General features: G+C 36.1%; 2 protein-coding genes across 2 annotated transcripts; both read left to right on the forward strand.

Annotated features, from left to right (window-relative positions):
* The first annotated feature begins 6967 nt into the window (after positions 1–6967).
* LOC116188707 (self-incompatibility protein S1-like) lies at positions 6968–7384 on the forward strand. The gene has a single exon (XM_031518191.1). It carries the CDS (start codon positions 6968–6970, stop codon positions 7382–7384), a length of 417 nt encoding a protein of 138 aa, XP_031374051.1.
* A 1775-nt stretch (positions 7385–9159) lies between these two features.
* Positions 9160–11116, forward strand: LOC116188708 (S-protein homolog 5-like). The gene is made up of 2 exons (XM_031518192.1): positions 9160–9242; positions 10825–11116. The coding sequence occupies exons 1-2, from the start codon at positions 9160–9162 to the stop codon at positions 11114–11116; spliced, it is 375 nt and encodes a 124-aa protein (XP_031374052.1).
* Positions 11117–12634: the final 1518 nt, after the last annotated feature.

Here is a 12634-nt window from a genome sequence, read left to right on the forward strand (position 1 = left end):
TTGCGTGCATTAGTTCATAATATTTATTTACGTAATACAAGGAAAATTCTAAAATTTTTATTTTGGAATTTTTTATTCTTGTGTATCCTATCTATCTATCTATAAATTATAAAACAAAACTCTTGTATAATTGAACACATTTCAAGCTATTATATTTTCATCATTTTTTTTTTAAATTTTGATTTTCTCATTGAATAGTGCATGTCCATTGCAAGTGGAGGAAGCCAACTGCCCCGTTACCCGAAAAGCCATTTCCCCCTTTTCTTCTTTTCATTTTATTTTTTCCCCTCATTTTAACCCTTTTCTTTTCTCATTTTTAAGGTTTCTCTTGAAAATCTTGATTATTTTCATTTTTATCCCTTATTTTGATTTCTTCTCACATCCTTAAAAGAATTTTGAAATTAGCATATTTTAGCTATCTATGCAAGGAGAGGAAGCTAAGTCTCTATTTTCGTTTTATCATTTTTATATTTACATGCATATTTGTAACCGCATAATGATACTATATGCAACTTTTGCTTATATAAAATTAATGAAGAATGACGACGAAAAATGTATTATTATAGTGTTAAAATATTTTTTTCTTAATTCTTTCTTCTTTTTTTCTTTTTAGTAAAAAATTATTATAATTAAATCCTTATCTATATACATAATTTAAATAACTAATAAATTTATAAAATCTCAATTAATCAATTCTAAAAAATATAGATAATATATAAAATGCATTAATTATGTTAAATTTATTGATAAACTCAAATATCTATATATTTCAAACTAATAGCACCAAACTAAAAATTTGATTTCAAGGGATGTATTGGGTACTTTATATGATAAAGTAGGTGTCTAGCAAGAACATTTCGTAAAGTACTATAATTTTCAAAGTAACAAATCAAATATATAAAACTATATACATAATATAAATTGTATACAATTTGAGGCTAAATTAAGAATTGTGAGATCGTACTAATACCACTATATTGTAAGATTAAAATAAATATAAACACATAGTTTCATTTTTTCTCCTCTTTCCCTTTCTCAGGTTTATTTTATTTATTTAAAATTTTCTACCTCTTTATTTTATATTTTAAAACATGTCCTGTAATATAGCACAGCTAATATAATTATAACTTTTATAAAATTTAAAAAATTGATTCGAGCAATATATAACGCGAGGGACTGGGAATTTTCGTAGTCAAGAAGTATAGTCAAGTGCATTTCCTTTTGTAAGAAACAAATCAGAAAGAATGTTATAAAATAATCTAATGAAGAAACAAAAGTTTGATTGAGATAGTGAGGGAAGAGACAAATAAGGAGAACAAGAGCAATAATAAGTGAAAAACAGGGAAATAATTGTTTTTTTTTTAATTTCTTACAGATTGAGTTTTAAATACAATATGAATGTATTCAAAATGGTAATAACACAAATTTTAATCTATATTAAAATTTTAATAATAAGCTTCTTATATATATACCAGCCACATCTATTAGGCCTCTATCGCTGTAGATCATATCTTTAATCAAAATTCAATCCATCAATATTTGCTTAAAATTGATGACTTTATCCCATTATTTCGTATTGTAATAAATTTCTAGAATTATATCAAAATTCTCATTATTCAGCAAAATGGAGCAAAAGTCTCCATTCATATTATTCGTTAAATAATTTTCTTGGACCCTCGGCATTGCCGCAAGCATTTTTCTGGTATGTATGTATATATATATATATATATATATATATATATATATATATATATATATATATGGGTTAATTGCACTAGTGATTCAAGAAGTTTCATAAAGATTACAGATTGGTCCAAAAAGTTTTTTTGATAACTTATTGGTACATTGAGTTTCAAAATCGTTTCAATGTAATGCATTCCATCATCTCGTGTTTGACGTCGTTAGTTCGACGCTGACGTGACTTATTACTTGTCGGTGTTTATCTAATGTGTCAAAATTATACTATGTTTAACTCTACTCCAAACTTTTTAAAATTGCAAAACGACCCAAAGTTTTAAAATTTTTCAGAATGTACCCCACCTTCTCTCTCTTTTCATTCTCGACTTTCTCTCTCTCTTCATCTCACTGATTGATAATCTGAAGATTGAGGATGGCCATCTTGCAATCGCGATTGTGAAGCAAATCGAGGGTTTCCAGATCCTAGGGTTTTAGGGTTGGTAACGGAGTAAGGGAGGAGATCTAAAGATCGAGAATGGGGTCGAAGTTCGTCTTCATCGCTAGTGTGATAGCGACTTCCTCGAGCTTGACAATGGGTGCGACTTGACCACTGATGTCCTCGTCGGCGGCGGCATCCTCTTCTTCCCCATGCTCATGCTTCGGTTCGGTGCTAGCCATATCAAAGAATGTTAGAGCAGAGTATAGTGAGAAATGGAATGCAAGAGAGCCAAGCGGGGGCTCAATTTGATCGAGAAAGAGACAGAGAGAGAGAGAGGGGAGGAGGGGTCAGGACGAATCTCGCTGAGTCGAAAGAGAGGATGGGCTCGGGGTGGATTGTGCCTGAGTCAAAGGAGAGCTTGGGACGATGAACAGGGGGAAGAGAAGATGATGAACGGTGAACGTGTAGATGAAAGAGAGGGGTGGGGCAAAATTTAAAACTTTTGAAAAAAATTGGGTCTTTTTGCAATTTTAAAAAGTTTGGAGTAGAGTTAAACAGAGTATAACTCTGACACATTAGATAAACACTGACACGTAATAAGCCAAGTCAGCTTTGAACTAATGACGTCAAACATGAGATGACGGATTGCAATGCATCGAAATGATTTTGAAACTTAATATACCAACAAGTCACCAAATAAATTTTTTGGACTAACCTGTAACCTTTATGAAACTTTTTAAACCATATGTGCAATTAACCCATATATATATTGTGCGGACCCGAATTTCATCTCGTCGGGGCTCGCATGCGTGCGCTATCACACGGCCTGGGAGTATCCACCTTCCCGTGGGGATGCGTGACGGACACGCGTGAGAAGGAATCGCCACTTGCCATTTTACGATCCGAAGATCGAAGGCCAGCAAGTTACTCTGGCCTAGGGGTACGGGGTACACCTAGTTGCTAAGGCATTCGTCTTGCGAAATCGAAAATTCCATATTTGAGGATTCTATTACGTGCAAGATATAGGCCCTTTCGGTACTCTGATTGTCTAGGGTTTGCTGTTTTATTTCTTTTACCGCGTGAATTAGGTTGTACACTCCTCACTTGTTTTGACACCGTAACTTCGATGAAACACTCAGACTGTCTACTCACCAATCGAGGTCTTTACAACGACTGAATGAAAATACAGAAGTTGTTCTCACAATGTGCTCTCAAATAAATACAAAATACAGACGCGATACAGTAAATGGACCCGGTCAGTTTGCATTAGGCCAAATATTCCACTCTTGCTCACCGCATGATTTTGAATGACCGAAACCAAAATTAAGGCAACGCGGGCCCAGAGAGTCGACGGTCAGGTCCAACCGAATCGACAGATAACAGAAGAGTCGTTTGACTCTCGTGATAGTCATGGGATCGGTTGAGCTCCCGGGTTATGTCGGGCCACGCCTTACCTACCCGATCCAAGTCGTCTTCCGCATAGACACTACTAGGAGCGAAGCAATAAGTTGAGGTAAGACCCGATTCCGCACTCGGATTGCTCACACTCGGTATGAATGGGCGTTGGACTCGTGATCGACGGTGAGGGGCGTTGGACCCGATGTGCATCGTATCCTATGGGCTAGGGCTCGAATCGCGATAAAACAAACGCAAAATGGACAAAAACAGATAAAAACAAGCAAAAAACGAACAAAAGCAGATGAAAACAGATGACTACAGACAAATTGTGTATTGGCGCCAAGTTTACGTGATTAATCCAATTATGAACCAGGATTATTACGCAAACAATCTCCTAGCCTAAACGGATGAAAGAGCTTGTTTTTGTACGATGCTAACTCAACTAAAGATGTGTGGGTTTGTTTTAGATTGTTCTACATAGTGACAATGTGGTTTTTATAGATTATGCCAAAAACATATTTTTCACTTGAAAATCTAAAACCTATCCCTTTTTCCCTATTTGCTTGTGTTTGATTATGCCGAGTGCACAGTTAGTCGGATTATGTATTTCATATTTTCAAAGGAAGTTTCCTGTGACAGTGTTAATTGAGTTTCCGTTGAATCAGGAAATAATGGGAGTATTCAACAGGAACTGCATGATCACTTATGCGGCCTACAGAAACATTTTCCCGATCTGGGCTTTGGGAGAGTACTGATGTCGGGTTCTGCAGGCTCGCTGAAAGGGCAGCCCTTCTCCATCCTTAATAGGCCGATTGTATTGTCTGTTTTGTTTCTAGTTTGTTTTTGTAAAATCATGAGGTGTTCCATCTGACATTTCCTAGGAAAGAAAAGAGTGGCCGTCCAAGAAAGGTTCGGGAAGGGTGAGCGACTCTTGGTCGACTATGTTGCATTATAACAGAATGCTCTGATATGTTTCTAGGGGTCGCAACGCTACTCGATATTTAATCAGTGAAGTGTCTGCTTCTATGCATCAGCATCAGAAGTAGCAGCTGCCTCATTCAGAATATGACATGCGAGAGGGAGTGTTATATCGGTGTGTTTGGATTCAGAGTTAAAGTAATTTTGATTTTGGTTGTGGAAAATGACGAATGAGTTGGGATTATAAATTTGATTCGTGAAATGTGTGTTTTTGTTGTGTAGTGTGTTGAGTTAAAGTTAAAGTTAAAATTTTTAACTTGAAAAATATGTATTTTTATTATGTAGTGTGTTGAATTAAAGTTAAAGTTAAAATTAAAGTGATTTTGATTGTAAAAACAAATATACCTACGTATGTTCTCTTTCTTAGAACACTCTGTTGTTACTTAATATCAGATTCGGTCTCTTCCCGTCTTGCTCGATCTTTGAGATTCCTTTTTGGCCTCTAAGTCGATTCTGGTCCATACTTTGTATCATACTACATAAGCGTAGATGACCCCATTTTCCTTCACCAGCGATAGGCCTTTTGAGTAGATGCTGTTATAAGATTCTTGGAAATAGGATTGGTAATGTTTCACATGACACGATAACATGACAAAGATACGATACGGAGTTAAACGGATTTGGGTTGAATATTTTTGATAATCGGTTTAAACGGGTTCAATCCGTTTAAACACGATTAATAAGCGTGTCTTACCGGATTGAACCAGTGTAACCTGATTATACAAGATTAAACCTATTTATTTAGACATGTTTAATCGTGTTACTATAATCGTGTAATCCGTTAATCCGTTTATATATTTGAATTTACCAAAATATCCTTATATAACCCTAACTTCCTAAGTCTTTAACTTAATTTCCTTTCTTTTCTTTTACCCAATCCAATACTATATAACTGCACATTCACTTCTGCTTCTACTCCTTTACTACCCTCCCTCAGATCTTATCTGCAATTTGATTCCTTTCTTATCATCCATCAATGACGAAGTTATGCTTCTTCGCTCTCATTGCTCTCCTCTTCGTGCACCTCGCATTGTCCGCAGATCCGCCTCATATCTCGCCCTTCCCTACTCCCAAGCTCGCTGTCGACTCTACTCCCAACCTCTCCCCTTCGAAGCCCACCACTTCGCCGACTCCCGCTCCTGCCAATATGCCTCACGACTCGATCTCATCCTCTCCATTGCTGCCTCCCTCGAATGCGACTCCCGCCTCTTCCCCGTCTACATCCCCCTCCCCTCCATCTCAATCTTTGTGTTAACGTATAAACATGTCGTGTTAACGTGTTTGGGTAAACGAGTTAATCGGATAAATAGGTCGTGTTAAGTGTCCAGGTAACCGGGTTGATCAGATAAACAAGTCGTATTAACATGTCCAAATACTGGTTATAATTGTATCGTGTATACGTGTACCTATTATGACACGTTTCGATAAACGGATTTAAACGGGTTGACACGGATATAAACGTGTCGTGTACGGGTTTCCAAAATCTGACCTGTTTAATAATCGTGTCGTGTACGGGTTATGACTTCGATGACACGAACTCGTTTAGACACAAACTCGTTTAGACACGATACGTATAAACACGATACGACACGATACGAATTGTCACTCCTACCTGAAAGTTTAAAATATATGGAAGGGCCAAGAAATCTGAGCCTTGAATCTTGATTCGGCCATCGGCCTACCAACAACGAGGAAGATCGATGGCCTGTTCAGGGCCGAGAATGGGCTGAACTTGAGGACGACTATCCAAGTATTTTTGAGTATGGGCTAGTCGACTGGGTGCTAGCCGAATATCAAGCCCCTTGAAATTTTTTGCGGTTGGCTTTTGCATCTGACAGTAGATGGCAGCTGTTTTGATATGTTACTGAAACAATCCTTGGATTCGTGGAATAGAAAAGTTAATGCTCTGATATGTTATAAATGTCGTGTCAATTTTAATTACTATGATAATTATTAATAATATAGTAACAACTTGTCCATTTAATTTGTTTGTCAAATGTATTTCAATGGCATGGTCAATTTATATGGATGGATTTACCATTTATAACTCTATTTAAATTGAAATGGGGTAATTAAGTTAATATAATATATGGAGATATTTACCATTTATAACTCCATTTAATAGATTATTCCGCTCTTCAAGGAGAAAGATGCAAGCCCCGTACTTAAATATAATTGGGTAATTAACTTAATATAATATATGAATATATTACCATTTGTAATTCTATTTAATAGAGTGAGAGTCTAATATATGCATATATTTACCATTTATAACTCTATTTAAATTGAAATGGGGTAATTAAGTTAATATAATATATGGAGATATTTACCATTTATAACTCCATTTAATAGATTATTCCGTTCTTTAAAAGGAAAGATGCAAGCCCTGTGTGTATATATAAGCAGATGGCCAGGACTTGAAATTTATCTCCAACAAAGAGTGGGACTGAGCCCAAACAGTCAATCAATATGACCATGTTTGAGAAATATGCTTCCTCATTCATCCTCGTCTCCTTGTTTCTGCTGTGGAACCAAGGAACTGTCTGCGTCAAGGCCGATTCGGTCACCGTCAGAATAGAGCCTGACTATCCCGGCAGCTCGAGCTTCGGTATCCACTGCGAATCAGCGGACGATGACCTTGGGGGCCACACTATCGCGCAAGGGAGCTTTTACAGCTTCGACTTCAGCCCCAACGTATGGGGTACGACGCTGTTCCACTGCGCATTGGACTGGCAGGGCAGAGGCGTCTCGTTCGCGATTTACGACGAGAAGAGGGACCTCATCAGCAGGTGCGACAAACTCTGCTTGTGGAAGGTCAGGCCGGACGGCGTTGTGGGGTTCCCAGAGAATCACAAGGAGAGTTCCGATTTGTTCTTCCCTTGGACGAGATAAATGGAAGACCCAATTATCATTTTAATGAAATAAAGATAGCATGTGTGTAAGGAAACTTTTACTTCGAGATTTATATAAATAAATTAGCTATTCTCCATGTGCCGAGTTGGGTTCCTATGGGTTAATTTACGACCCTTCATTTCATCCCTCCTCTTAACTTTATGTTAAAATTTTAATATAAAAAGTTAACAAAGAAAAGAAAAAATCAATGGATGAAGAATGAGAAAAATCAAAATTTCAAATCAAATTTAAACCCACCTGTAGAATTATTTTCACTAATAAAACCCAAATTTCACTTCAACACTCTCCTTTTACCGACCAGTGCCCGCTCTCCTATTAGCTGTTGGCTTCATCGAAGGAGAAGACTCAAGTACCAAACTAGGAGAGGAAGCCAAAGTATATATATATATATATATATATATTGGGAGCAGAGGATAAAATTGAAGCAGTAGCGAAATGGAGGAATCCAACCTTACTACTTCGCCTCTCGTTGGATTCCTGTTCATCATCTTCTTCTTCTTTGTTATGATGAATGGAAGACCAAATTATCATTACTATAGGAATAATGAAGATAGTATGCGTGTTGGAGACTGTACCCCGAGATGAGTATAAATAAATTATTGCTAGATCGTACGATATAACACATCTAAGCTTTCTGTGATATTCCATTGCGTGCATTAGTGTATAATATTTATTTACGTAATAGCGAGGTTCTAAAAATTTACCTTTTTTGTCAATCGCGCCCAATAAATTTCACTTTAAATTTCTCATTTCTTATAACGTTTGCTCCTATAAATTTGGCCTGAATCATAACTAGGCACCAATTGTTGATGACGTAGACACTAACAACATCTAATCTTTTTCCAGCTGTATTTAAATGTCTACGTGAAATTCACAAAATCAAAACATTTTTTAAATGTAAAATATAAAAAAGAGACTAGAATGCATCCTTTCTTAGGCTGGGTGGTTGCTGGCGGGGCAACCTTTCTAAGGGTTGGTTTGGGAGTGCTATTGTTGAAATAGAAGTGTTGAAAGAGAATTATTAAAAAATAATTACTGATTCCTAAAAACTATTATTTTCTAAATCTACTGAAACATGATTTAAAATGGCTGATAAGTATAACAAAATTCATACTTTTATGTAAAGAATTTATCTATACCAAAAAAAGCAGATAAGATACGGACAACAAATTATACAAACAATATATATGCATATAATAATCTATGTTCGTTCAAAGTGCATCACAAAATCGAGTGCCTTAAGTGTTTTTGTGAGAATATGTATGAATTTTCTTCGTATGAATCTTATATCGTTAGACTCCAATACTACACCCCATGCTTTCTAGCTAAGAGCGAATTACAAAATAAAATATCCATCATCTTCTTTATCAAACATTTAGAGTTAAAAACAGTTGAACGTAGGAAAGCTTTGCCTCCGACCTTTCAAAAGTTGCAAGTTACTTCCCGACCTTCAAGGACTTGACTTTATCTCCAACAAATTAAAGAGTCAGACTGAGCCCAAGCAGTCAATCATTATGAGCATGTTTGAGAAATATGCTTCCTCGATCATCCTCGTATGCTTGTTGATGATGAGGAATGAGGGAACCCTCCGCATCGTGGCCGATGCAGCAGAGGTTACTGTCACAATAGTCCATGGCTATCCTGGCAGCTAGAGTTTCGGTCATTGCAAATCGAGGGACGATGACCTTGTGGGCCACATTATTGCACGGGGGAGCTTCCACGGCTTCAGGTTCAGCCCCAACATATGGGGGACGATGCTGTTCCCCTGCGCAGTGGACTGGCAGGGCAAAGGGGTCTCGTTCGAGATTTACAGCGAGAAGAGGGATCTCATCAGCAGGTGCGACGAGATCATATGGCGTAACACATCAGCTATTCTCCATTTAGAGTTGGCTTCCTATGGGTTAACTCACCACATTTCTTTTCATCCCCCCTTTGACTTGATTGTAAAATTAAAATATAAAAAGTCAACAAAAAAAGAAAAGTCAAAGGACAAAGAAAGAAGAAGACGAACACAAGTAGCAGGGTAAAATCAATTTTTCAAGTTAAAGGAAAATTAAATTGAAACCAACTTGTGGAATTATTTAGGCTAACAAAAACCAGATTTCACTCCAACACTCTTCTATTAGTGAAAATCTTATATGAAATGGTCTTATTAGCTATTGGCTTCATTGAAAGATAAGACCAAACCAAATTAGAAGGAAACCGAAGTGTATATATATATATATATATATATATATATATACACACTAATTGGGAGCTGAGCACAAAATAAATGTAGCAGTGAAATGGAGGAATCCAACTTTACCACTTCGCCTTCCCCTTGGATTCCAGTTCTTATTCTTTGTTCTTTGATTTTATTTATTTCGTATTTTACTTTTTCAATGTTTTTGGCTTCTCTTATTTTTTTAAATTTTATTTCTAAGAAATCTTGAGTTATTTTGGGTTATAAACGAGGCATAAGATCTAATACAATGAAAGAGAAATCCTAAATAACTAATACATGGGAATAGGTAATTTCACTAAGTATTGAATCTGTAATCTCTAAATCAACATGAATTGTATTTTAATAGCTAGTTAAATTTTTTTATTGATTTCATTTCAACTCTATATTGCTTAGGTTTTTTTTGTGCATAAAATAAAAATTGGTGATGTGTCATTTATATTGCACCCACAAGAATCTATCTCATACGTCGCGGAATAAATAATAGAAGGGCAAAAATAGAAAAGTATTGAAAAATATAGAATGAGAATAGAAAAAAAAAAAGAAAACAGAAAAGTTGACAAAGATACAAACTAATTACTGTATATTTTCTCGTAAGATATCATATTAATGAGATCCGGGAGTATAATTAAAAGAGAGAGAACTTAGAACATAATTGGTGAAGTAAAATAGGAAAAAGAGATTGGTTGGAAGAGTGAAAAATCAGGAGATTAGTTCACAGATTTATATAAATCTTGAAGATTAAATGAGGATATTTTGCTCACCCTTTAATATATTGTCAACTAAATATGAAATAAAAAGTATCCTATCCTAATATCCTTATCAAATCCCAAACCTAAAAAAATCCCAATTAAAATTTGGGATATATACTAAACATGGTCATTTTTTCGGTTACAACTAAACCTGATCTTTGTATGTACGTAAAATTTATTTATATATTCCTTATTTCTCTGAGATTGTAACCATTTAGAAAGGAAACAAGTCTGATATGAGTCACTTACTTTAAGAAGAAATGCATGTTATCATATGTAAGGAGCGGGACTGAGCCCAAATACTTCATCAATATGAGAATATTTCAAAAATATCCTCACTCCATCATCCTCGCATCCTTGTTGATGATGTGGAAAAAGGGAACCATCTGCGTGGTGGCCGATGCGGCATAAGTAACCATAAAAATAGTCCCTGACTATCCCGGTAGTTCGAGCTTTGTTATCCACTGTGAATCAAGAGATGATGACCTCGGGGGCCACATTGTCGTGCAGGGGAGCTTGTACAGCTTCAAGTTCAGCCCCAGTGTATGGGGGACGACACTGTTTCATTGCGCTGTGGAACGGGAGGGAAAAGGGCTCTCCTTCGAGATGTACAACGAGAATAGGGATCTCATCGGCAGGTGCGAAAAAATATGCCTGTGGAAGGTCAGGCCAGACGGTGTTGCAGGTTTCGCGGAGCATTGGGACAACCCCGATTTATACTTCCCTTGGACAAGATGAATGGAAGTCGACCCAATTAGCATTGCTATGAAATGAAGATAGCGTGTGAAGGTAGACTTGAATATAAATAAATTATTGCTAGATCCTACGATATAACACATCTAAGCTTTCTACTATATTCCATTGCGTGCATTAGTTCATAATATTTGTTTATGTAATACAAAGAAAATTCTAAAATTTTTATTTTGGAATTTTTTATTCTTGTATATCTACCTACCTATCTATCTATCTATCTATCTATCTATCTATCTATCTATCTATAAATTATAAAACAAAACTCTTGTATAATTGAACACATTTCAAGCTATTATATTTTCATCATTTTTTTTAATTTTGATTTTCTCATTGAATAGTGCATGTCCATTGCAAGGGGAGGAAGCCAACTGTCCTGTTACCCGAAAAGCCATTTGCAACCTTTTCTTCTTTTCATTTTATTTTTTTCCCCTCATTTTAACCCTTTTATTTTCACAAAAGCAAATGAAAACAGATGACTATGGACAAATTGTGTATTGAATGCCAAGTTTACGTATTAATTCAATTATGAACCGGGATTAATAGGCCAACAATCTCCTAGCCTAAATGGACGAAAGAGCATGTTTGTGTACGGTGCTAATTCAACTAAAAATGTGTAGGTCTGTTTTAGATTGTTCTGCATGGTGACAGTGTGGTTTTTACAGATTATGCCAAGAATATATTTTTCACTTGAAAATCGAAAACCTATCACTTTTTACCTATTTGCTCGTGTTTGATCATGCCGAGTGCATAGTTAGTCGGACTATGTATTTCATGACAGAAGAACCCGTTCTAAAATTATCAACGTGGTTACCGGTAATTTATCAATTTATGCATTTTGCTTAAAGCCGGGTAATTTATTCAGCCAAGTCATACGTCCCTTTCACCGTATGTGAAATTCTTTTAATGATTATAGTCTTATGCTTTGGATACTACGGATTTATGAAGCGATTCGCAACACGAAGACTAAGACAGGTCCCCAAAAGTCAAGAATGACTGGTCAATGATGGCCGATACACTCTAGGACCCTCGTGGGCCCGAGATAGTCACCGATACCCAAATCCAAGCACATCGATTTAAAACTAATGCGTTTAACACATAATTTATCACTCGATCAATGTTAAACAAAAAATACGGTTGTATGCAATTATATATCAGTCACGATTGTAACACATATTTTATAAAGCCGGCGCCGCCATGATCACGAGAAATGCATGCAAGCATGTAAACATACACAAACATAATATTGACGGAATCGATAAAACGATGCCAATTCATGGAAACAGAGAAACATAAACACACATAGCCATGCTACATACGCATAATAAGCAAAACAAAAACATATCAAAAGAACACGCATATTGTCAGTCGGGGACTCAAATAGGACGGGCTAGAAGTCCTTATTATTTTATTCCTTTAAAAATTACCCAAGGACCGAATTGAAATAACTTCAAAAGAACTGGGGCTGATTTAAAAATTTGGCTAAAATACCAGGGACTGATTTGA

Source organism: Punica granatum, chromosome 8 (assembly GCF_007655135.1).
Source record: "Punica granatum isolate Tunisia-2019 chromosome 8, ASM765513v2, whole genome shotgun sequence".
Classification (NCBI taxonomy): Eukaryota; Viridiplantae; Streptophyta; class Magnoliopsida; order Myrtales; family Lythraceae; genus Punica; species Punica granatum.

What these genes read in the sequence shown, in the direction of transcription:
- LOC116188707 (XM_031518191.1), top strand. Translation starts at nt 6,968, where the DNA reads ATGTTTGAGAAATATGCTTCCTCATTCATCCTCGTCTCCTTGTTTCTG.
- LOC116188708 (XM_031518192.1), top strand. Translation starts at nt 9,160, where the DNA reads ATGCTGTTCCCCTGCGCAGTGGACTGGCAGGGCAAAGGGGTCTCGTTC. An exon ending in AAGAGGGATCTCATCAGCAG is followed by an intron (nt 9,243 to 10,824) that starts GTGCGACGAGAT and finishes CTATCCCGGTAG; the next exon opens with TTCGAGCTTTGTTATCCACT.